Below are 25,547 nucleotides of genomic sequence, written 5' to 3' on the forward strand. Positions count from 1 at the left end.
TTAATTTAATATTGCCTTAAGGTCAGTAGGCCAGAGCCCTATTTGATAGCTAGAAAGACGTCATGGTTTAGAGACGCTACGTTTGTTTGTAGTATGATCTGTTTTTAAAAGTACTTGATCTGTTTTTAAAAGTACTTGATCTGTTTTTAAAAGTACTTGATCTGTTTTTAAAAGTACTTGACTAGAAAGACGTCGTGGTTTAGAGACGCTACGTTTGTTTGTAGTATGATCTGTCTTTAAAAGTACTTGATTTGTTTTTAGGCGGATTGATCAATTCAATACTTGGAGAGACTGTGTGGTTAAGATTCTGAGCCAAATTGGCTTACGGAACACTTCGCTCCCTCATCATACGTAACCTCCCATATTCTGTGAAGCCTTCCTGACAGTTTTTTTTATCCCCGTGATATCAACCTTTGCGTTGTATGTAAGAATAACAATGATCGCCGATCAGGTTTTGCACGTTCATCCGCCAATAATCAATGGACTATCAACGATCGAAGTTAAAGTTCCTTTATAAGCCAGGTAACCCATCAAGCCGGCGCTTAACCCAGGCTTTCTTAGTTTCCGTTTCCTACCGCTCCCTGAATGGGATGCTAGTCCATTGCAAGGTCACCCTCCTCCCCAGCATTAAATTCGACGATACCCCTTTAAACACCCGGGTAAAGAGAGGCACTGTGAATGTAAAGCGTCTTCCCTAATAGCACAACACGATCGAACTTCATTCGTTTATTTTCTATCGAAGCTGTGGAGGTTTGACTGTAAGAAAAAAAAGGCGCACTAGTGCAAATAGATAATAGGAGTTGAATTACTTTAGTTTATAGCAGCTTTTATTTCTCTTCAATGCGATACAATTATGCTTTTTTTAATTTTTTTTAATCAAATACCAGAGAGCTATGGAGACCTCTTTGGTGGATTCAGCTGTTAATATCAGCGGATGTTTGGAAAAAAAAAAACAACAAAACATGAAGCCTTTTCTTCTCATAAGAGTATTTAGCATTTGAGGAGTCTAGTTATCAAAGGCAACTGTAGATCGCTGCCCTATGACTTCGTTACTGCTTGTCTTCATCAGGTAATGGCATTGAATAGGAGGTACCCATCGCTATTAATGTGGCATAGTGAGCTGGTGATGGTGTGTTTTAGCGCGCTCTTCTTGGTACATTATTGTTTGGACGAGTTGATACTGTTCTCCTACAGATATGATTTGTTATCGGCTGGCTACTCTTCTCTTTGGTTTCAGGCATCCAGGAATCTCAATTCCACTGAATCTATTGATTTCATTTACATAAGATATTACCTTATTGGAAAACAAAACTCACAACGATAGCAGCTAACCACAAACGTTAAATGAAAAGTGACAGTGAGCAAACACACCTTTTATCACAGATCTGGAACACTTTATATATTTTATCCTAAATGTTTATTTTGTTTAACTGTTTTACTTCCCGACTGCAGCGAAGGGGGAGTAATCAGGGGCGGATATAGAGGAGAGGTGCATGGGGTGAGTAGCAGCCTCCCCCTGAAATGACCTGCAGCTTTCTTTTATAACTAGTATTGTAAAAAAAAAAAGGAAGAAAGATAAAAAAAATAAGCACTACGAGAAAAAATATTGATTTTGAAGTAAAGCGTAAGTCAAGGTTAAAGAATTTATGTTAAACTAAATAAAAATGATAGGTTAGCACAAATATTTTAAGCAACAGCTTTTCTATTCGTCAAAGGAAACATCATTGGGGTCATTCCTTTGTTGTTCACTCACTCCTAGGAAAAATCCTACATCTGTCCTTGATAATGGTTACTTGGTTATTCAGATTTCTTTTTTTGTTTATTTGCTACGGTTTATTTACATTTTTGTCATTTGACTAACAGTTTTCTGTTAATTTTAATTTTAGATGGACGCATGCAATGGACGTATTTGATGCATTACTTTCGTACAAATATTTCTAACGTCAAAAATGGCCAATAGTAGTATGTTACAGCATAAAACGGAACGTATTAGGCTTTGAATTAAATTCTGAGTAAATGCTTTGTGATGCTGTTCTGATTTGAGTTACTGAGAACACCTGGAAGAAAAGAAAACCGCAGAAAAAAGTGAACAACTCCTAACTAAGGAAAATCCTGGATCCGCCTTTGATAATGGTTAGTTGGTTAATCAGTTTGTTGGTTCGTTTGCTAGTCTTTATTTTCCTGTGTATCCCTATTTATTACATTAATTTTTGAAATCATTAGTGGTCCCTGTAATCTGATTGGCTCTAACTGGTGCGATTTATTCACGAATCGCACCATTTTTTGCTTTAAATCGCATCTTTTTTCCAGCCAATGTGGATGTTACACTTAAAACTAACAACCAATCAGATTCCAAGATTTCTGATTTTCAGATTTTAGATTTCTGTAGTTGGGCGAATTCAAAATGTATGTAATACTGCATCAATGAAATATTTGAATTGACCAAGTCCTGTATTTGGGCGATTTCAAAATTGATTTAATAAAGTGGTAATTGAACCTCGCGTCATGCAATTTTGGTCTGAAATCATACTTTTGATTTCAAATCGAACTCGCACTGCGCGCTCGTTCGATTTTGAAATCACGCGTATGATTTCAGCCCAAATTACACTCCACTCAGTTCAGTTGCCATTATTAATTTCACAGTTTTCTTTCAGTTTTTAGGCTGATGGATGAATGAACATATTTGATGTATTACTTTAGCACAAATATTTCAACCCTTAAACAGGGATAACTATTGTATGTTACAGGATAAAAGCGAACGTATCTGGCTTTGAATTTATTTCTGAGTGAATGCTTTACAATGCTGTTCTGATTTGAGTTTCCTGGGAACACCTGGAATAAAAAAAAAAAAACAAAGAAAAGAGTGAAAAACTTGTTATGGTGAACCAATTCTAAGTACAATAAAATGAAGGAGGTGCCGGATGAGGGGGAGGGGGAAGTAGGGGGCATTTGAACAGGTCTCAACAGCTCACTTCTTTCAGGCATTTTTGTGTTATATTGTATTGCGGCCCGGCGTTTCCAAACGAAGTTAATTTTTTCGTCACGTTTTTCACTTTTTTTTATTTTGGATTGTTTACCATTGATTCTCTCAGACCAAATGCAAAATCTCTTCTTGAATCTTTCCCCGATTATCAATGTTGCTAATACTTAAGCTAGTGTGTGCAGCGTGCACATATCAAGCTTGTGTACAAGCAAACCTGTTGTACACAAGCCTATAATCCCTGACGAACGTTCTCTGCTGCAGTGGCCAATGAAGATAAAAGTCCAAACTCGCCATCTATGTGCATGCGATCTCTTTGCCAATTGTTTGCATTGACCTCAAAGTCTTTGTTAATTGCTGAAAATGTCAATTACAGTTCTTTCCATACCTTTTCAATATTTGTCTCCTCGTAAGTGTTCCAAGTTACACCGTCTGTTGATAATTGTAGTTTGTAGCTGGTGGTCCATACAGAGCTGCTCCGATATCCTTGTGTGGCCACAGCACAAAGAAAACGCACCTCAGCCATATCAACTTGAAGATAGTCTGTTCTATTAGATTTAGTCTCAGGACACCACCCTCCGTGTCCCCTGGTTTCGTTCAGTCTGCCGTAGTACGGATGATAATAACTACTGTGAAAACTACTTGCTGTCATTCTTGCATCTGGAATTGTATTTTTGTCTGCCACACCAACAGCCACACATCCTAAATAAATAAGAGTAAATGAAATCAACAGTAAGGTTTATATTTACCTGAACTTATTGTTTTTCTTCCCTATATAGAACAATATATGACTCGTACAGACTTTGGGTGTGAATTTTGCTGAGATAGTTGAAAAGGGTAAGAATGCTAAACATTATAAGTAGGCAGCGTAAGATCCATGGACATCAGGTGAGTTTTAACATTTGTTCATTTTCTTAACGCACTTTAATTTGTGGTCAAATAACTTTTGCTCTGAAAACTATGTATCACAATGCTGAGCACCGTTTTATGAATTTCGTTACGTTCGTGAGTATCGTGACATTCACAATAGAAAATTGAACTTGTAGATTAATGTCCCTCCACCCTCCCCACCCCCAACCCTTTAGTGTGTTACTACTATTTAGCCTTTACAGGATCTTTACCTCGTTTTGGACCTATCGCCATGTAATATCTGTCCTTGTCCTTGACAAAGTCCTCTGGCTTGTCCTCTTTAGTCCGGTTGTTTAACTCACATATTGCAATGAACATGACGACATTATAGCTTTGACATCTGTCATCAGCGAGACAAGCCTCTCTGCATTCCAGCGTACCTGGTGTAAACTTGAACGTCTTATAGGTGTGGCCCTGAAGCATCATTTGATAAATCGAGTATAGGTCGCCACTGGCTCCACACTGCTGACTGGCAATATCGCAGAACATTTGAGAAATGAGAAACAGCGCTGTAAAAAATGAAGCCTGTCGACCAACCATACGATGCATATCAGATCTAAGTGCCTGCAAAACAAGAAGTTCAGCACTTTTAATTGAAAAATGTTCGACGAAAAGAACGAAATGTAAGACAAATCAGAGGAGAGATGTCAAAGCTAGTAAAGTCCAAAAAAATCAATGACTAAGAAAATATTTAAAATAAGCATGCTCAAATATACTTAATTAGCAAAGAAAATATCCTACAAAGCAAGAGAGCTAAGGTAGATCTACAGTTTTGACATTCCATACAAAATTAATTACTAGTGAATAAAAAATTATCCACTCCAATATTTTTGTGGAGAAATTTTCTCCATCGGTGTTTGAAAAAAAACACAACGTTGTTGCCTTAAGAGCAAATCATTGTTACCAATGGTCAAGCATTTGGTGGCAACAGCTGAAAAAACGATTCGGATCATATTCTCAAGTTAGGTAGGCCTTATGGTGAAACAAAGCACTGCGCACTTTGTTTGGCTGAATATCGATTTATTTTCGAGAAATTCTATAATAACAGAATTCCGTCAAAATGACTCTTTTGAAGCTCAACAGACGAATCTCGGAGCGTCACGCCAAGAATTGAAAACACTTGCACCGACAAAAACTACCAGATCTTGAAAAATAACATCAATACACTTGTTGACAGCAATTTTAGCAATTCTTGATCGTTTATTTTCACAATCTAATTGAATTTTATCCGAACTTGTTCTGACAAGATTAAAGATAGGTCTAAACTAACCCCGTTATTTAAGTAACTGTGTGCTGAATAAAATATTCTACTGAGAATCTGGCTTTTGGAAGGCGAAGTGTAGTTCTTTTTGATCCAAAATATTTTTTGGGGAAGTGTTTCTCGTGTGTGGAGTAACGCCGTTATTCCACACACGAGAAACAGGTCTCTGAACTAGTAACATTCTGCTTACATTTGGCTTATTAATTCAAAATGAGGTCTTCTAAAATAAAACGAAATAATAAAACATTGGACTGCGAAGCACGTGGCTACAGGAACTGAGGTCGAGTGTTACACCCACAAAAAAAGAGCAAACAATTATCTAACGCCGATCATAATTTAATGTATCATGATAATTGATTGTTTCATGGTAATTCGATGGATAAAGCTTATTTTAGGACAAAAGGAGTGAAAGATCTGCAAAGGGCATAGCCCATCACTGCAGATGTGCAACAGAGAAAATTACAGTGTTTGAATGTTTGTTTCTTTAAAAGAATTTTGATAAGGATCAAACCTGGAAAACCACAACTTTCGCTGAACTAGCCAAAGTTCAACAGCTTTATATTTATACTACTTCTTCCCTAGAGGCTACTGTGCCTCGCTAGTTACTCGTGCTGGTAGTAAGACTACGACCCAGGCAGCACATCTCATATTGAAATTCATCTCTTGCCGGCAAAAGGTCCAAAACAGTTTACGTCTGGAAATAAAATTATCATTTTTGCGTATCTCCGACCTCTAGAAACGCTTCGATTAAGCATTGCACCAGCTGATACAGCAGACTCGAGTGCGGGTCGGTATACCTCACTTCGACGACTTGCATTTTTGAAAAATCAACTCAACTAGTTAGTTATTTAAGAAGGTAACCGAGTAAGCAGTGATCAATCTGCCTCAAATATGGTCAGGTCCAAAGCTATCAATGCATTAATGGCGATATATCATAGAGCGTAGCTGATGCTTAATGACAAAGTTAACACAAGCCTGTTGTCTGTTCACGCCAGAATGTTCACACCCATTGCGAAAAGACCGACATCTAAATTTGACTAGAAAAAGAAAGTAAAAAAACCCATACTGTGCTTATCTCATTAATCTTTCCTTCGAAGACGATAAATTTAAGAAGTGAATGACTACTTCTTACGAACTTTGGTCACAGGTAAGCCATACTCCCTAGGATAGGAAGAATGATAACCTGCCGCTATGGAGGCGAATATTTTCACCTAAATGTTCCTGACATGGTCTATTTCTCCGCCTTTTCTGAAATGGCAGCGTTTACATCAAGATATGGATAAACTTAGACACATACCTGGCTAATAATACCCTTTGTTTCTTTTAAATGACTCTAGTTGATCTTCTTCTGAGGTGCGAAGCACTTTCGCAGGTTTGGATATATCAACAAAGTTGAAATGGTAAATTGGCCACCGTAAAGATTACAGGTTGCCGACGGTCAACTGAAGCTGAAATGTTTCCAATACTAGCCCGTTCAATTGACTTCCCTTCCCCAGCTCGTTATGAATTAATTATGCCTTTCAGGTCAGCCATCGCTCACACACTGAATAAAGAAACTTAAACTCCCAAATAGTTAGCTGTCCGTCAACTTATCCCACAAGCGAAAAGAAGTCAGTATCGGGTTTGCGGAATATGACTCTACAGGACCTGAGTCAAATATCTTTGTTTTTTTTTGTTTTTTTTATCGGTGTACACACCCTCGCTACCACATTTTTTTCCATTTTTACGATTAAAGGTTAGAAATATAATTTTTTTTTTTGAGACTGATGTTTGGCTTTTTGCGGCTAACGGTGAACCCTGTTAAGCCCTCTCGAATGAGCACATTTCTGTGATGTTGAGATGGAGATACTTGGAACCAAGTGCGGATTTCACCGTTGTTTCGTATTCTACATTAAGCATCCTTATTCCATAATTGGCATGTCCAGCGGCTTCTTGGAAGCTAAATGTTATTGAAGTAGTTTTAATTGCACCACAAAGTTTGCGTGTGTTATGATATTTTCTTATTGAAATTTTATCATTTTTCCATCAGTTGACAGTGTTGTTTTTTGTGTTTACTTTTCAAACTTCTTTATTCATATCCCATTTACAGCTTCGCTTCTGGTTGAATAGTGCGAAATTATTTTGGAAAAGTCGAGCTAGTTTGTGGCATCGGTTTAGTGTTTCGAAGAGAGAAACTCTCGGAAAACACTTAAAGAGATAATGGCGAAGAATTGCTTTTTACTGGAAAACAGACGCTAGGCTGATTAAATATGCAATTAATCAAGGGCGGTCGGAATTGAAACTATTGAGAAGTTGGGTATACAGAAGTGAAGACAGGTGGAGCCTGATGTAGATTACTTTGTGGTCTAGTCATTCCATGTTGAATTAAACGTGTTTACTAATCATTTCATTTAGGTGGCCAAATATTGCTTAATCTCTTGAATGAAAATCATTCATTTTCCATGAAGATTGATATATTAGATGGATCGAGCTTCATATCTTGATGTCAGTTTTCATATGACAGGAAATTTTTGAAAAACATTTGTTTTCCGATAGTTCCTGTTACTGCACATATTAAAACACCTGTCACTTTCTGTGGGTCTCCATGGAGAAATGGTTTGTATGGTTAATTTATCACAAGGCAAGACTCATATCATTCCATGTATTTGCCAAAATGACACATCTTAGATTGACAATTTTTCCTTTTTTCCACTTACGGTTTAAAAAGTTTTTTTTAAGACTAACCGCTTTTTTTTCCTGCCGTTTACGGCTAAAGTTTGACTCCATCGAGCTGTATCAATGGGTGCACATTTTTGGCAAGTTGAGATGGCGATATTTGGAATCAAGTGCAAGTTAAGCCGTGGTTTTGTAATCTGCATGAAACGTTTTTCCATTTTCATTGGTGGCATCTTCAGCAGCTTCTTTGGAGCTGAAGGTTATCAAAAGTCGTTTCAATTGTGACACAAATTAAAAGCTTGGCGTATATTGTGATATTCTCTTTTTTAACTTTCATCGATCGTCTTGCTTTGGTGTTTACCTTTTTAAATTCATTTATTATACTTCTTGTTACAGCTTCATTTCTGTTTAAATAGTACGAAATTATTGTAGAAAAGTCGAGCTAGCTAGTCTGTGGTCTCAGCTTTTCGAAGTGAGAAGCTCTCTGAAAAGAACTAAACCGATAATGCAGAAGAATGGCTCCATGTTGGAAAACAGACTTGAGCTAATTAAATATGCAAATAAAGGTGTTTTTGATGAAAAGGGCGGAGTGTTAGACAAGCGAAAGGAGAGATGAGAAAGCTGACGAGGTACAAAAAATTCCCTGAGTAGGAAAAATATTTAGAATAAGCGTTCTCAAAGATACTTAGCAAAGAAAATATCCAAAAAAGCAAGAGAGTTTAGGCAGACCTGCAGTTTTGACATTCCGTACAAAATTAATGATAAGAAAATAAAAAAATCATCTGACTCAATCGCTGATTGAAAAAAACAAAATGCTGTCGCCTCAAACTTCAGCCAAACTTCTCTTGTAATTCCTTTTTTTAAATGAAATGTAAACGCAGATGTAAGGAAAGCAAAAACGCTGCGTAGTTTTCACTTCAAATCCCTCTTCATATCTGGAGAAACATCCATTTGTTCATCTCTTTAAAATTATTTCATACTTCGAAATGGGAAAATACTACGTAATTAGGAAACTTCCACAAACAAGCAAAGTTCGATTAGAACTCTGGTGACAGGTAAGCCACACTCTGTAGGATTAGAACTCTGGTCACAGGTAAGCCACACTCTGTAGGATTAGAACTCTGGTCACAGGTAAACCACACTCTGTAGGATAGGAAGAATCATGATAATCTGCCGCTATCGAGGCCTACGTTTTCCCCCAAATTTTCCTGACATGGTTTATTTTTCCGCCTTCTCTAAAATGGCAAAGTTTAAATTAAGATATGGATAACATTTTGCACATACCTGGTTGCCAATACCCTTAGTTTCTTTGACTGACTCTGGTTGATTTTTTTTTGAGGTGCGAAGCACTATCGCAGGTTGCCAACAGTCAACTGAAGCTGAAATAATTTCAATTCTTGCCCTGCATTATTCACATGTCTTCCCTCCCCCAGCTCGCAATGAACTAATTATGCCTTTCAGGACAGCCATCACTCACAAACTGAATGAAGAAAATTAAAATCCTGAAAATAGTCAGCTGTCTGTCAACTCATCCCACAGGCGAAATGAGGTTATTTTTGGTTCGCGGAATGACCCTGCGGGACCTTAACAGAATATTTTTGTTTTTGTTACCGGTGTAGATAACCTCGCAACCACATTAACCACATCTTTGCCTTTTTTACGACTAACGGTTAAAAAATGTCAATTTTTAAGATTAACCGCTGATTTTTTGGCCGTTTTGTGGCTAACGGTGAACCCCATTAAGCTCTCTATTTTAGAAAAGTCGGGATAAATATTCAAATTAAGCAAGAGCGGTTGGAATTGACTATATCGGATACTACCAGTGGTAGTTGGGTGTACTGACGTGAAGACACGTGGAGCCTGATGTAGTTTACTTTGTCGTCTAGTCGCTCTATTTTGAATTAAAGGTGCTTCATGGATTCTTGATAGTAGAAATATGTTTTTAAATCATTTCATTTACGTGGCCAAATATTACATAACCTCTTGAATGAAAATCATTAATTTTTCATGAAGTAAGATCGATATTTCAGATGGGTCGGGCTTCATATCTTGGTGTCAATTTTCTTACGACAGGAACTTTTTGGAAAACATTTATTTTCCGATAGTTCCTGTTATTGCACATCTTAAAACACTTGTTGCTTCTTGAGAGTAAAATATGTTTTGAATCATTTCAGTTTAGATGGCTTAATATTACATAACCTCTTGAATGAAAATCATTAATTTTTCATGAAGTAAGACTGGTATTTCAGATGGGTCGAGCTTCATATCTTGGTGTCAATTTTCTTACGACTGGAACTTTCTGAAAAACATTTGTTTTCGATAGTTCCTGTTATTGCACATCTTCAAACACCTGTAACTTTCTGCGGGTCTCAATGGAGAGATGGCTTGTAAGGTTAATTAACCACAAGACAAGACCCATATCATCTTATGAATACGCCAAAATGACACATCGTAGATTGGCAATTTTTCCCTTTTTCACGACTTACGGTTTAAAAAGTTGTTTTTAAGGTTAACCGCCTTTTTTTTCCTTTTTCCTTTTACGGTTTGCGGCTAACGTTTGACTCCATCGAGCCCTCTCAAAGGTGCACGTTTTTGTCAAATTGAGATGGCAATATTTGGAATCAAGTGCAGGTTAAGCCGTTGTTTCGTAATCTGCATGATGCATTTTTCCACTTTAATTTGTGGCATATTTAGCAGCTTCTTAAGAGCTAAATGTTATCTAAAGTCGTTTCAATTGCGACAAAAAATAATAGCTTGGCGTATATTATGACATTTCCATTTTGAATTTTCATTAATCGTTTAGGTGTTTACTATTGATTTTCTTTATCATGAGAAGACACACAGGGCTTGCACTGTAAGTATCCCGGAGAACCCCATACAATTCCTTATAATTCTATTATAAGGAATTGTATGGAGCTTTTTTTTAGCGTTAGTTGTGGCGTGGCGGGTGTTGTCACATATGATCCTTGTGAGGATCGTATGTGACAACACCTGCCCGTCTCGACTAATGCTAAAAAGCCTCATACAATTCCTTATAATTTTATTATAAGAAATTGTGTGGAGCTCTCCGAGATACGTACAGTGTGTCCTCTTCATGATTCTTCCTTTGTAACATCTCCGTCGTACTGTAACGTACTTTTTCTTTTAGTTAATCACCTCCACAGTTCATTTCAAACTTCGCCTGACTGTGATAAAACGAGTGTTCATGCGCGACCGATAGCTAATCGAGGCCCGGCGATTCAAAATTAAGTCCAATTTTCTGTAGTTGGTATTCACAGTTGAAGGGAACCATTGATTTGGATTGACCCTTGAGTTCACGCATGAATTTTTCTCGTGACGCTCTTTGTTATCCGAACGCGTGAATGCTCTATTGCAGTAGCGGCAAAGGTGTGGCATTATCCGATCAGAAGTTTAACAAGGTAACCCCACTCCCATTTCATGTCACAGCGCTACTAATGAAAAAATGTAAGATTCTCTACTTTTTATGCATTATTGTCTCACCACATTCCCTAACCTATTACCGCCTCATAAACCACTAACACCCTCTTCACCCGTGTGTAAGATATCTTTGTTCTCGCTAGATTTTGAGAATGTGTCTAACTTGGCGAAGAGTTGATCGTATTTTTTCTGTAATTCAACCGATTCAGTTTTCACCCGTGTGTGGAGAGATATCTTGGGTGTCTTTTCTTTCCTGCATTCCAATACTTGTCGCTCACTTTGTCGCTGTTGCAGCAAGGATTGATATTGTTCTTTGTGTGCAGCAAGATTCTTTTCAACCTCTTGAATCGCTTGATCTAAGACCGTACATTCTACTTGATGGTATGCTTCATTGAAACGTTTTTGAGCTTCAGGACTTTGCATCTTAGGGTAACTTTTCCTTGATTTCAATCTTTGGAAATCGTTCTATTCTCAGCATGTTTTTTATATTCTTTCAACACATTTTCCTGATACTTTACGCGAGCATGAACAGCATGCATTTTTTGTCGATACGACTTTAGAACCGCGGAAAGAACCGCGGAAAGATCCTGAGTACTCGCCATCGTGCGCACTCTCCGTGAGCAGGTAAGAAATGAGTGTGAAGGTAGACACTTCGAGTTTTATCATATTGTATACATCCTTCACCGTTATGTATAACAAACTTTAAAAGAACGCGCACTTTGAAATATTAATTATAATAATTCAAAGTGCGCGCTCATATGGAACCAAATGTTTATTTTTCTTATATACGAAACGAAACTGTCCATTTCGTTCATGTGGGATGGTATATATTCTATTCTTCTTCCTCCCCCTCATTCCTCCTCTTCATTCCTCCTCCTCTTTCCTCCTCCTCCTCATTCTCCCTCCTGAATCCTCCTCCTCGCCATTCCTCCTCCTCTTTCCTCCTCCTCAATCCTCCTCCTCTTTCCTCCTCCTCGTCATTCCTCCTCCTCTTTCTTCAAATAATATAATTTGTTCTTCACATTTACTCACTCGTTCTAGTCATTTTATTCCTCAACTTTACTCAGTTCTTGGGACTAATATAAACTCGCTGTAAGACATTACCACTAACAAATGTGACAGTTTAAAACAGTTTATTAAAGTGATAGATCATTCTATGTACACTCTTTCTTTCTCTTCCTCTTTCCTGCTCCTGCGCGCGCGTCCAGAATGCGGTCGCGTAGCCACTGTGGCAATTTTTCCACGTTTTAGTCATTTTTCGTCACATGTAAAGCAAGTCCATATCATATGAGCTAAATAAGTCTTTGGATTATGCTCCTTGTAATTCTTCCAATCGCTTTACCACATATAGATGTCGAGGTTCAGTGAAAAACGTTCTTGTATATAGGTAGTTGCTATGTTGCCTCTCTTTTACCGCTTTTATTTTGTGTTTAAACGGAGTATCCAGGAACGGTGTTATTGTATTGATCTTCTCTTCGACTTCTATGTAGGGATGGACTTCAGTGAGATACACCACTTGTCTGATTGGATGAAATAGAACTTTCTTCATCATAACTTTGGTCCTATGTATGATCATACCATTCCGACTCATAGCCACTCTTATACACCCATTACTAGATTTTCTTTGGTCTATCATTGATTGACACATGTACTACTTCGGAAACAATTTGGACAGACAGGTCATTGACTTTGATCCCAAAAAGTGTAAAGATGCTATGACTTGATTAAAATTTGATGGACAGATAATAATGAGACTACCTACGTTACAACGCCTGCTGGCATCTACGTATTTTCGTCCGGTTAGTCTGTGCTATGGTTCATTTTTCCCGAGAAATGGGAGTGTTCATGAGCATGGTGCTGCGTTTTTGAATACCCTTTTTGTTCGATTTTTTTCTGATAATATTTTAATGTATGAAACCGGAGATTTAATTATTTCTCTTCGAATCATTGTCATTGAATTGCGTCGATGTATCGTTGTTATTTTGTCTTCCTCACTTGCAGAATTTTGTATAGAATTTTTTCTGTCCTGTTTAGAACAATATGAAAGACCTTTGGGTCTAGCTCTCCCCGGAGGTCCTGGCCAGCCGCGAGGACAAGCATTGAAACCAGCTTTGGAGTGGCACATTTTCAAAGCGGATGAAACGATGTCTTCCATCATTTTCCTAATCTCAACCGAGTTATTGAAATGGGATGGATGTGAAATAACACGTTTCTGTCGATGGACTTTAATCTCGCTAGAGGTGGTGTGAAGGACTAAAAAATATATCAACTAACCAAAGAGTGTAACCTCATGACATGAAAACGATTTAAGATACAATTATAAACACAAGAAGCTAAAAAAAATTTGATCGGAGCGAAGACAGAGAGTCCTTTCCAGTTATCAAAAGCGACGCAAAATAATATTAGATTCAACCCCTTGTCAAATGGGTCATGTTTTAATCTTGACTTGATTTCTCCACAAACACAATTATTTCAAGGATTACGCATAACAAGAAAGTAAATTAGTTTTAAAGCTTTATGTTCGCAAAGAGACTTGAAGAGAGCTTCGATTTCTCTTTGACAGTGCAATGGGCAACACATCAAATCTGTTTTTTCAATTACTGCCATTTAATAATAGTGTACTGCTAATCTTCAGAGCCTCTGCTTTTTAATCCTTGGCAGGTCTCCAACTTATTTCGTAATGAAAATGAGGGACAAGATATTATGTAAAGCACATCCTTTACATAATTGTTCTACGTTGTGAGATATATGGAAGTGTCGATATTTCAGTGGAAGGAAGATAAATCTACCGGTCGACATTGCCTATCCTAGCAGTATGCAGGGAGCGAGTCAAATATGAAATTCGTAATGACCCCTGCTCACCATAGAGTCTCTGTACGTGGCTCAGTGGTAGTGCATCGGAGCGTAGAATCCGAAAGTCTGAGGTTCTACTCTTCATGGCGACTCAGAATTTGATCTTTGTCTCACGCTCGTGACAAGACGAAAAAAAAATCTTTCTAAGATAAATCTGGCTCAAATTATTTCATTTTGGTGGAACGGAAGTCAGAGGACATGACCATTAGCTCTCGGATAATTTTGATGAAAAGCTTAATCGTTTAATATTTCAAAGTAATTCGCGACCTTAATAATTTTAAAGGAGAATGACTAGCAACAAAACAGACAACCCTGTTTGGACAGTTGAATATTACCTTGTTCAGTCGGAACAAAATCCGTCCTTCATTGCATCTTTTGATTTTCAGGCATGAATTCCTCCAAAGTCTTCAACCTTCGTTCATAATCCTTGAACTTGATCTCAATTCGAATGAATCCAGCGGAATAAAGAAGCAAACAGAAAACACTCAGAGCTGTGCCTGGGCTTACTGGAAAAGAACGGTCTTTGAGAGACATCACAAGAGCTGAATGATCGAACTTTCTCGAAAGCAGCTTTCACAAAAGGTTGCTAAAACCTTATACTGCCTAAATTAATTTAATATTGCCTTAAGGTCAGTAGGCCAGAGCCCTATTTGATAGCTAGAAAGACGTCATGGTTTAGAGACGCTACGTTTGTTTGTAGTATGATCTGTTTTTAAAAGTACTTGATCTGTTTTTAAAAGTACTTGACTAGAAAGACGTCATGGTTTAGAGACGCTACGTTTGTTTGTAGTATGATCTGTCTTTAAAAGTATTTGATTTGGTTTTAGGCGGAATCAATGCAATACTTCGAGAGACTGTGGTTAAGATTCTGAGCCAAATTGGCTTACGGAGCACTTCGCTTGCTCATCATACGTAACCTCCCATATTCCGTGAAGCCTTCCTGACAGTTTTTTTATCCCCATGATGTCAACCTTTGCGTTGTATGTAAGAATAACAATGATCGCCGATCAGGTTTTGCACGTTCATCCGCCAATAATCAATGGACTATCGACGATCGAAGTTAAAGTTCCTTTATAAGCCAGGTAACCCATCAAGCCGGCGCTTAACCCAGGCATTCTTAGTTTCCGTTTCCTACCACTCCCTGAATGGGATGCTAGTCCATTGCAAGGTTACCCTCCTCCCAAGCATTAAATTCGACGATACCCCTTGAAACACCTGGGTAAAGAGGGGCACTGTGAATATATAGTGTCTTCCCTAATAGCAAAACACGATCGAACTTCATTCGTTTATTTTCCAGCGAAGCTGTAGAGGTTCGACTGTAAGAAAAAAAGGCGTACTAGTGCAAATAGATAAAAGGAGTTGAATTACTTTAGTTTATTGCAACTTTTATTTCTCTTCAATGCGATACAATTACAATCGTGTCCGTCTAACAGTTCAAATAAAATGTATATATATAATATGTATATATATATATAATTTATATATATATATGTGTGTGTGTGTGAGTGTGTAAGAGTGTGTGTGAGTGTGTGTGAGTGTGTGTGAGTGTGTGTGTTTGAGATTGTGTGTGAGTGTATGTGTGTGTGTGAGTGCGTGTGAGTGTGTGTGAGTGTGTGTGAGTGTGTGTGTGTGTGTGAGTGTGTGTGAGTGTGTGTGTGTGTGTGTGTGTGTGTGTGTGTGTGTGAGTGTGTGTGAGTGTGTGTGAGTGTGTGTGAGTGTGTGTGAGTGTGTGTGAGTGTGTGTGAAGCGATCAACTTTTTTTTAAATATTTTTAATCAAATACCAGAGAGGTATGGAGACCTCTTTGGTGGATTCAGCTGTTAGTATCAGCGAATGTTTGGGAAAACAAAAAAACCAAAAAAACATGAAGCCTTTTCTTCTCATAAGAGTAATTAGCATTTGAGGAGTCTAGTTATCAAAGGCAATTGTAGATCGCGGCCCTATGACCTCGTTACTGCTCGTTTTCATCAGGTAATGTCATTGAATAGGAGGTACCCATCGCTAGTAATGTGGCATAGTGAGCTGCTAATGGTGTGTTTTAGCGCTCTCCTCTTGGTACATTATTGTTTGGACGAGTTGATATTGTTCTCCTACAGATATGATTTGTTATCGGCTGCCTACTCTACTTTTTGGTTTCAGGTGTCCAGGAATCTCAATTCCACTGAATCTATTGATTTCATTTTCATAAGATATTAACTTATTGAAAAAACAAAACTCACAACGATAGCAGCTAACCACAAATGTTAAATGAAAAGTGACAGTGAGCAAACACACCATTTAGCACAGATCTGGAACACCTTATATATTTTATCCTAAATGTTTATTTGTATAACTGTTTTACTACCCGACTGCAGCGAAGGGGGAGTAGTCAGGGGCGGATCTAGAGGGAGGGTGCATGGGGTGAGTAGCAGCCTCCCCCTGAAATGACCTGAAATGACCTGCAGCTTTCTTTTATAACTAGTATTGCAAAAAAAAAAAAAAAAAAAAAAAAGGAAGAAAGATAAAAAAAATAAGCACTACGAGAAAAAATATTGGTTTTGAAGCAAAGCGTAAGTTAAGGTTAAAGAATTTATGTTAAACTCCATAAAAATGACAGGTTAGCACAAATGTTTTAAGCAACAGCTCTTCTCCTCGTCAAAAGAAACATCATTGGGGTCATTCCTTTGTGGTTCACTCACTCCTAAGAAAAATCCTAGATCTGCCCTTGATAATGGTTACTTGGTTATTCAGATTTCTTTTTTTGTTTATTTGCTACGGTTTATTTACATTTTTGCCATTTAACTAACAGTTTTCTGTTAATTTTGATTTTAGATGGACGCATGCAATGGACGTATTTAATGCATTACTTTCGTGCAAATATTTCTACTGTCAAAATGGCCAATGATAGTATGTTACAGCATAAAACGGAACGTATCTGGCTTTGAATTAATTTCTGAGTAGATGCTCTTGTGATGCTGTTCTGATTTGAGTTCATGAGAACAACTGGAATAAAAGAAAACCGAAGAAAAAAGTGAACAACTCCCAACTAAGGAAAATCCTGGATCCGCCTTTGATAATGGTTAGTTGGTTAATCAGTTTGTTGATTCGTTTGCTAGTCTTTATTTTCCCGTGTATCCCTATTTATTACATCCATTTTGAAATCATTGGTGGTCTCTGTAATCTGATTGGCTCTAACTGGTGCGATTTATTCATGAATCGCACCATTTTTTGCTTTAAATCGTATCTTTTTTCCAGCCAATGAGGATGTTACACTTAAAACAAACAACTAATCAGATTCCAAGATTTCTGATTTTCAGATTTTAGATTTCTGTATTTGGGCGAGTTCAAAATGTATGTAACACTGCATCAATAAAATATTTGAATTGACCAAGTCCTGTATTTGGGCGACTTCAAAATCGATTTAATAAAGTGGTAATTGAACCTCGCGTCGTGCAAATTTTGGTCTGAAATCATATTTTTGATTTCAAATCGAACTCGCACTGCGCGCTCGTTCGATTTTGAAATCACGCGTATGATTTCAGCCCAAATTGTACTCCACTCAGTTCAGTTGCCATTATTAATTTGACAATTTTCTTTCAGTTTTTTAGGCTGATGGATGAATGGACATATTTGATGTATTACTTTAGCACAAATATTTCAACCCTTAAACAGGGATAACTATTGTATGTTACAGGATAAAAGCGAACGTATCTGGCTTTGAATTTATTTCTGATTGAATGCTTTACAATGCTGTTCTGATTTGAGTTTCCTGGGAACACCTGATTTAAAAAAAAGACGAAAAAAAAAAAAACGAGTGAACAACTTGTTATGGTGAACCAATTCTAAATACAATAAAATGAAGGGGGTGCCGGATGAGGGGGAGAGGGAGGTAGGGGGCATTTGAACAGGTCTCAACAGCTCACTTCTTTCAGGCATTTTTGTGTTATATTGTATTGCGGCCCGGCGTTTCCAAACGAAGTTAATTTTTCGACACGTTTTTCACTTTTTTATCTTTTTTTATTTTGGATTGTTTACCATTCATTCTCTGAAACCAAATGCAAAGTCTCTTCTTGAATCTTTCCCCGCATATCAATGTTGCTAATACTTAAGCTAGTGTGTGCAGCGTGCACATATCATGTCACTATTGTGATTTGCGAAAGAGGAAAAGGCCAAAAAAATAAACCAAAGCATAATGAATCAATAACATAGACAAAATAAGGAACAGAAAGAGAGATGGAGACGTTTCCTGTCTCACGAAATCCGCAAAACAAGATATCATCATGAGAAATGATGTTTTAGTTAATGTATCGTGGGTGGAAAAGTCTTCGCAGCACAATGTCCAAATAATTTCTAAATCTCTTTGACGTCACACACCACACTCGAGAATAGATGAACTACCTCTGTTTAAGTCATTAAAGCATTCTGTTAAAAAAAATTCGACTCCAATCCTAGTTTAAAGGTTTTTTTTTTAATCAATCTCATCTTTAAAAGAAAAGTGAACTACTTTTGAAAAAATGCTTTTTGTTTGGTTTAGACGACGTTTCGTCTCGGTCAAAAGACGCATTAGTTTCTTTTTAAAATTTCCAATCAAACCTGTCATACACAAACTTATAATCTCTGACGACCGTTTTCTGGTGCAATGGCCAATGAAGATAAGTGTCCAATTCACCATCTGAGTGTATGCGATCTCTTTGCCAATTATTTGCATTGACTTCAAACTCTTTGTTAGTTGTTGAAAATGTCAATCAAAGCTGTTTCCATACCTTTTCAATATTCGTCTCCTCGTAAGTATTCCAAATTGTACCGTCTGTAGATAATTGTAGTTTGTAGCTGGTGGTCCATTCAGATGTCGCCCGTTCTCCTTGTGTAGCTACAGCACAAATAAAACGCACTTCACCCATATCAACTTGAAGATAGTTTGCTGTAGTAGATGGATGCCTAGGACACCACGCTCCGCTCCCCCTACTTTCGTTGAGTCTGCTGTAGTATGGATGATAATTGATACTGTAAAAACTACTTGCTGTTATTCTGGCATCTGGAATTATATTATTATCTGCCACACCAACAGGCCCACATTCTAAATAAGAGTAAATGAAATAAACTATAAGGCTTATATTTAGCCACATTTATTGTTTTTAAGTCCTATCTTGAACAATATGAAATGACTAGTACAGACTTTGGGTGCGGATTATGCTGAGATAGTTAAAAAGGTTAAGAATATTAAACGTCAAAAACAAGCAGCGTAAAATCCATGAGCTTCAGGTCACCCATGACATTTATTTGCGTTACGTTAACCCACTTCTAATGAGTAGTCTCACAAGTTTTCTTTAAAAGCCATGTATCACAATGCTGAGCACCGTTTTATGTGAATTCCAGTCAGTTTTAGTATTAGTCAAGCACGGTCCGCCTGGCCATGTTTCATTCAGTCGGCCAAAGTATGGATAATTTTTCTTATCGAAAAAGCAGGTTGCTCTCATTATACATACATACATACATACTTTATTTATTCCAGAAGCAGACTATGTATACACTAAGAGGAAATGGAAAATATGCTTCCAGAAAAGGAAGTTAAGAGGTTATCCCTATGTGAAAACTCCCTAAAAAATAAGTCTAAATGAAAATAAAATACTTAGTTATAATTAAATATTTAAATACAATTTAAGCTGAGATTTAAAATGCTGAAGATTATCAGCTTCCACAATGTTTCTTGGTAATTCATTCCATAATTTAACAATCCTAATGAAGAACGAATGTTTATAACAATTAAGTCTTGCTGGTTTGACGTAAAGTTTGTACTGATGATTTGCTCTCGTACATCTAGTTGTGGCAAAATCAAAAAAGGTTCCAAAATCTAAATGGTAAAAACCAAAAACAATTTTATAACACTCAATTAAAGATAGATAAGTTCTACGGTCGGAAAGAGTAGGCCATTTTAGCAATTTGCATCGGTCTTCGTAGGACATGTCTCCTTTGCGTTGATTTAAAGCAAGTCTTGAAGCTCTTCGCTGTACATTTTCAAGAGCATGGATGTTCTTGACGAGGTAAGGACACCAGACAGGTACCACATATTCCAAAATTGGCCGTACAAGAGATTTGTAGAGCATAGAAAAAATATTTGCATTAGCGGTGCCTATGGAGCGTTTAATAGAACCTAGGACTTTATTCGCTTTGTTCACAGTTATACCAATGTGGTTACTCCATGAGAGGTCCTTAGTTATTATAACACCGAGATCTTTAAATTTATCTACGTCTTTCAAGGGCTGTCCAAAGAAATAATTGGTCACTGACTTATCACGTGAATGTGTAATTCGCATAGATTCACATTTATCCGCGTTAAAACGTAATTGCCATTTACAAGCCCATTCGCCAATATTGGTAAGATCTTCCTGAAGACGCTGACAATCTGTGATCGGGTCAATTATCTCTCTATAGATCTTCGTATCGTCTGCATATAATTTGATTGTGGACGATACACATTCTGTTATGTCATTAATATACAGCAAAAACAATAAAGGCCCAAGGATGGTCCCCTGTGGAGTGCCGGAGGTTACATACGACCAATCAGAACAAGATCCCCTGATAACTACACGTTGTTTGCGACCAACCAGAAAATGTCTGAGCCAGTTAAGCAGACAACCGTCGATGCCATTACTTTTTAATTTTAAAAGCAGCCGCTCGTGAGGGACACTGTCAAAGGCTTTAGCAAGATCGAGAAAGATGACGTCGGTAGGAGTGGAGAGATTTCGTGATTTCGCCCAGTCATTAAACGTTGATAATAATTGAGTTGCAGTAGATCTTCCTCGCAGAAAGCCTAATTGATTGTTGTTGATAAGGTCAATTTCACGCCAGAAATTAAACGTCCTGTCGAAAACAATTTTTTCACCGATCTTACAAGGGATTGAAGTAAGGGAAATTGGGCGGTAGTTTTCTCTCGAAGACTTAGGACCCTTCTTGTGTAGAGGTGTAATATCTGCGTGTTTCCATTCATCTGGTAAGAGGCCAGCAGAGAACGATTTATTTAGCATATAGGTCAACGAAGGTGCTAATTCCGAAGCACACGATTTTAAGATGCACGGCGCGATAAGGTCAGGCCCAGGGGACTTGTTGGGCTTGAGTTTTAGGAGGAGGCGGCTTACCTCATCAACACAACAATCAATGTTTGCAAGTTTCTTGTCGACAATACAATCCTGTATAGGGAAATTTACATAATCTTCAGTGGCATCTTGTATTCTTTCAGTTCTTGTATTCTTTCAGTTTTTTAAACAGGCTCGCATACTGATTGAAATTGAATGGCACAGACATTAAGTAAACAAACTTCACAGTTTCATTTTTTTCCCACAGTTTTTGGAGCGTGAAAGTGTAAAACCTTTCTGTCGTGACAAAGTACTGAATGATAATGTCCTTTGCTGAGGAATCGTCCCCTCCTTCTCTTGCCATGGAATCGGGCATAGCATTATTTTGAAAAATGTTTGCTATCATTTCCCCATCTGTTACTTTGTTCCTGTCCACTATCCCAAGGTAGCATTCCCCTAATCCCAATCCCCACTCCCCTCATAATGCCAAGAATCTTTCAACAACAGACTATTTAGACATAGGGTAAGTGGTATGTCTGTAGAATTTCTAATCAAAACAGCAAGAGTCCAATTAATGACATGTATTTGGTAGTCCCCTTGCAAGGCTTACTTCTTCTCTTGAATAAAATGAGGCTTTTCCTTCGATTTCCCGCCAACACCCATAATGGAGAAACGAACGCTTTTAACAAAAGTAAGAGCAATGGCTATAGATCATATACGAGAATGAAAATGTTGGTCGGTTAAAAAAGGAAAAACCATGGATTGCTAACGGATGCGTTAAAGCGCCCCGCTTACCTCTCAATTCTGCGTTTTTACCCGACTCTCCATTCTTCCCTTCGCCAACATTGATGAGGATTTTTCAAGAATTGTGACGAGGATTAGGCATTACAAATCTTGTAAAAGTTCTTAGAGTTATGAAAATACAAAAAAATGGTTTAAAAATATAGAAGATGCAAGTATAGAGCGGACTTACCCCCTTTGACAATAGATAATTCCACTGTACTCACTGCCTTGGCGATCACTTGGTTCGAGGCTGCTGTACATACATATCTTCCCGCGTCCTCTTTCTTAGAGTTAAATATTTTCAGTGTTCCATCTTCACTAACCTGCGATCGTCCAACTGGCAGCTCTCCATTCTCTTTGACCCAGGTGATTTTTGGTTGAGGGTCTCCACTGGCCTTACAGGGGACAGTGATATTGTAGCTGATGATCTCTATTACCTTTGTGGGTGGAGTTACAATAAACTTAGGCAATACTACAACAGCGAGCGACGTAACAGCAGAATCATATCCTAATGTATTTGATGCTGTACACTTGTACAAACCAAAGTCCAGCTTTTGGGCATAAACTATCAACAGCTGCCTATCCTTTGAAACAATCCTGGATTTTGCCAACTCACCGTGCACTTTAGACCATGTGATTACTGCTGGAGGAGAGCTAATAACGTGACATTTTGGTAAAGTGATGTTCTTACCCTTTTCAACGTATGTTGGACCAAATGGGAGTGTGACTTTCGGACGACCTGTCGACGAGTAACGAATAATACACATCTAATAGTGACAAAGACTGATGTGACTAGCCTATTTGGATATTGATGGCCATATCACGCTTTGACTATCTTATGTAGGCTAGTAATCCGTTAGAAACAATTACAGGTATTTTAAAAGCTAAAGAATTAATCTCAAAATCAAAACAAAAAGCAAAGAAAAAAAACAGTGAGACAAAAATTGCAACAACAACAAATACACCACGGCAGTTAAACAAAAGTATAAAAGGTAGCAGTGGAGAAACGCTGCACCTTTTCTTGTCATCACTCCTTCTTTTCACTAAAGCCCTAAATCTAGTGAAAGAAAATTAATCTGGCCAATTTCAAACGCATGGTGTAAATAAATATACAACTTACTGTGTACGACGACACTTGAAACTTTTTCATCTTCTCCCAGGATATTTTTCGCCACACATTTGTATGTGCCAGAATCCTCGAGAAGCACATTGCTTATCTGCATAAGTCCATTAAACGTCACTATGGTCCTGTTGTTAGGTAACGATCCATCAGTCTTTGACCAAGATATCTGAGCTGCAGGATTTGCAGAAGCAGAGCATAGGAGCGAGGCTGTATTGGTTTCGTTAACATTAAGTTTTGGAGGAGAGATTGTCACTTTTGGCTTTGAAATAGACTCTCCTGGTTCACCTTTAGTCCCTGGGATACCCGGAATACCCGGTGGCCCAATGTCACCTTGTATTCCTTTTTCTCCTCTTATCCCCGGTGGTCCCATGATTCCTTGTTTTCCGCCTTTTCCTGGTGATCCCATTACTCCCTGAGATCCTTTTCTCCCTTTTCTTCCTTTGTCACCTTTGGGTCCAGCACTTCCCGGAGGTCCCGGAAGGCCACGGGGACAAGCATTCGAAGCAGCTTTGTTGTGGTGAATCTTCCAAGTGGATGAAACAATGTCTTCTATCATTTTTCTAATCCCAGCCGAGTCATTAATAGGAGATGGATGTGAAATACTGCGTTTCTGTCGATGAACCTCAAGCTCGGTAGGGGTGGTGGGGACTACTGAAAATGTATCATAAAATGAAAAGGGGTAACCTCATAACGCCTTTCTTGTCAACTCAATTAACATGAAAACGAGCTAAGATCAATTACAAGCACCGAAGCTGATGACAAATTTTATCAGAGCGAGGACAGAAAATCCTTTTCAGTCATCAAAAGCGACGTAAAAGAGATTTAGATTTAACCCCTTGTCAAATGGGTCATGACTAGATATGATGTAAAACATATCCCTGGTATACTTTTCCTACGTTGTGAGATTTGTGGAAGCGTCGATTTATTAATGGAAGGATGATGACTCTACCGATCGACATCGCCGATCCTAGCAGTATGCAGGACGCGTGTCGAATATGAACTTCGTGATGGGCTTTGTTCACTAGAGAGTCTCTGTGGTTCGGTGATAGAGCATTGGAGCGTGGAATCCGTAGTTCTTAGGTTCTATTCCTCACGGGAACTCAGACGTTTTTCTTTGTACATCGCTCATGATAAGACGAAAAAAACATCTCTCTACGATAAATCTTGTTTAAATTATTCATTTTGCTAGAACGGAAGTGGGAGGACATGACCATTAGCTCTCGAGTAACTTTGATTAGAAACTTCATCGTTTGACAGTTCAGAGTAATTCGCATCCTTAAACAACTTTTAAGGAGCAAAAAAATGGACGACCGTGTTTGGAATTTAAAGACAGTTGGACATTACCTTGTTCAGTCGGAGCAAAATCCGTCCTTAATTGCATCATTTGATCTTGAGGAATGAATTCCTCCACTGTCTTCAATCTTCGTTCATAATCATCGAACTTCGTCTCAATTCGAATGAATCCAGCGGAGTAAAGAAGCAAACAGAAAACACTTAGAACTGTGCCGGAGCTTATTGGAAAAGAACGGTCTTTGAGAGGCATCACGAGATCTGAATGATCGAGCTTTCTCGAAAACAGCTTTCTCAAAATATTACCGAAACCTGACACTGCCTAAATTTAATATTACCTTTCGCTCAGCAGGCTAGAGCCTTATTTGATAGCTAGAAAGACGTCATGGGTTGGAGACGCTACGTTTGTTTGTAGTATGATCTGTTTTTAAAAGTGCTTGATTTGATTCAAGGCGGATTGATCAATTTAATAGTTATAAAGGCTGTATGGTTAAGGTTCTTAGCCGAATGGTCTACGGAAAATTTCGCTTACGCATCATACATAACATACCACATTTCGTGAAGTGTTCCTGACAGTTTTTTTATCCCCGTGATATCAACCTTAATTCCTGTGTTGGGAAGGTTGTGTGAGTAACGAAATTTTATCCCGAAACACAACACACTTTATGGCCTGAATCTGGTTTAAACCACGACTTTTACATCCAGAGGGAATAAGTTTTGTGCAGTTGCCTTCTGATCGCTTCGTTCCTAGTCACCAAATCTGTCAAAACCCTTTTAGTTTAATGAATTAGTTGTCAGAAGAATGTGATAAAGCTATTGTGGACGGCAGAAGAAGATTTATCACGTATTAGTTTTGAATTTAATTAAATCTTTTAAAACTCGTGGGAAGATTAAAAGGGCGTGATTTTTTGCTTTCTTAGCAAAGGAACAAGATGCGTGATAAAAGCGTTACTTTGGTGGAATCAAGCACAGATCCTTTTATGCTAACTATCGGAGAAAAGAAAAAGCTACCATAACGGGGTTGAGGTGGGAGCTTCGTAAGAATAACAATGATGCCGATCAGGTTTTGCACGTTCCTCCGCCATTACCAATCGACTATCGACAATCGAGGTTAAAGTCTATTTATGAGCCAGGTGACCCATCCAGTCGGCGTTTAACTCCAGCTTCCTTACCTTTCAATTTCCTACCATCCCCTGAATGTTT

At 38.0% G+C, this 25,547-nt stretch overlaps 2 protein-coding genes across 4 annotated transcripts; both read right to left on the minus strand.

The window, feature by feature from the left end:
* Nucleotides 1-1,530: 1,530 nt before the first annotated feature.
* LOC148724461 (contactin-associated protein-like 5) lies at nt 1,531-14,910 on the minus strand. 2 transcript variants are annotated; one of them, XM_088730462.1, is made up of 4 exons: nt 14,432-14,910; nt 4,102-4,453; nt 3,369-3,682; nt 1,531-2,832 (listed from the first exon to the last, which is right to left on the minus strand). In XM_088730462.1, the coding sequence occupies exons 2-4, from the start codon at nt 4,436-4,438 to the stop codon at nt 2,692-2,694; spliced, it is 792 nt and encodes a 263-aa protein (XP_088586588.1). In that variant the 5' UTR covers nt 4,439-4,453; nt 14,432-14,910; the 3' UTR covers nt 1,531-2,691. The 2 variants fall into 2 exon arrangements, with proteins under 2 accessions (XP_088586588.1, XP_088586589.1); XM_088730463.1 differs by lacking the exon at nt 14,432-14,910 and adding an exon at nt 9,090-9,305.
* Nucleotides 14,911-16,765: 1,855 nt separating this feature from the next.
* LOC148724462 (roundabout homolog 3-like) lies at nt 16,766-25,296 on the minus strand. 2 transcript variants are annotated; one of them, XM_088730445.1, is made up of 5 exons: nt 24,399-25,291; nt 23,052-23,705; nt 22,122-22,670; nt 18,839-19,152; nt 16,766-17,854 (listed from the first exon to the last, which is right to left on the minus strand). In XM_088730445.1, the coding sequence occupies exons 1-5, from the start codon at nt 24,595-24,597 to the stop codon at nt 17,714-17,716; spliced, it is 1,857 nt and encodes a 618-aa protein (XP_088586571.1). In that variant the 5' UTR covers nt 24,598-25,291; the 3' UTR covers nt 16,766-17,713. The 2 variants fall into 2 exon arrangements, 1 of the variants encoding a protein (XP_088586571.1); XR_015990670.1 differs by having other exon boundaries at nt 17,719-17,854; nt 18,839-19,055; nt 24,399-25,296.
* Nucleotides 25,297-25,547: the final 251 nt, after the last annotated feature.

The sequence above is a fragment of the Stylophora pistillata genome, chromosome 8 (assembly GCF_964205215.1).
Source record: "Stylophora pistillata chromosome 8, jaStyPist1.2, whole genome shotgun sequence".
NCBI lineage: Eukaryota > Metazoa > Cnidaria > Anthozoa > Scleractinia > Pocilloporidae > Stylophora > Stylophora pistillata.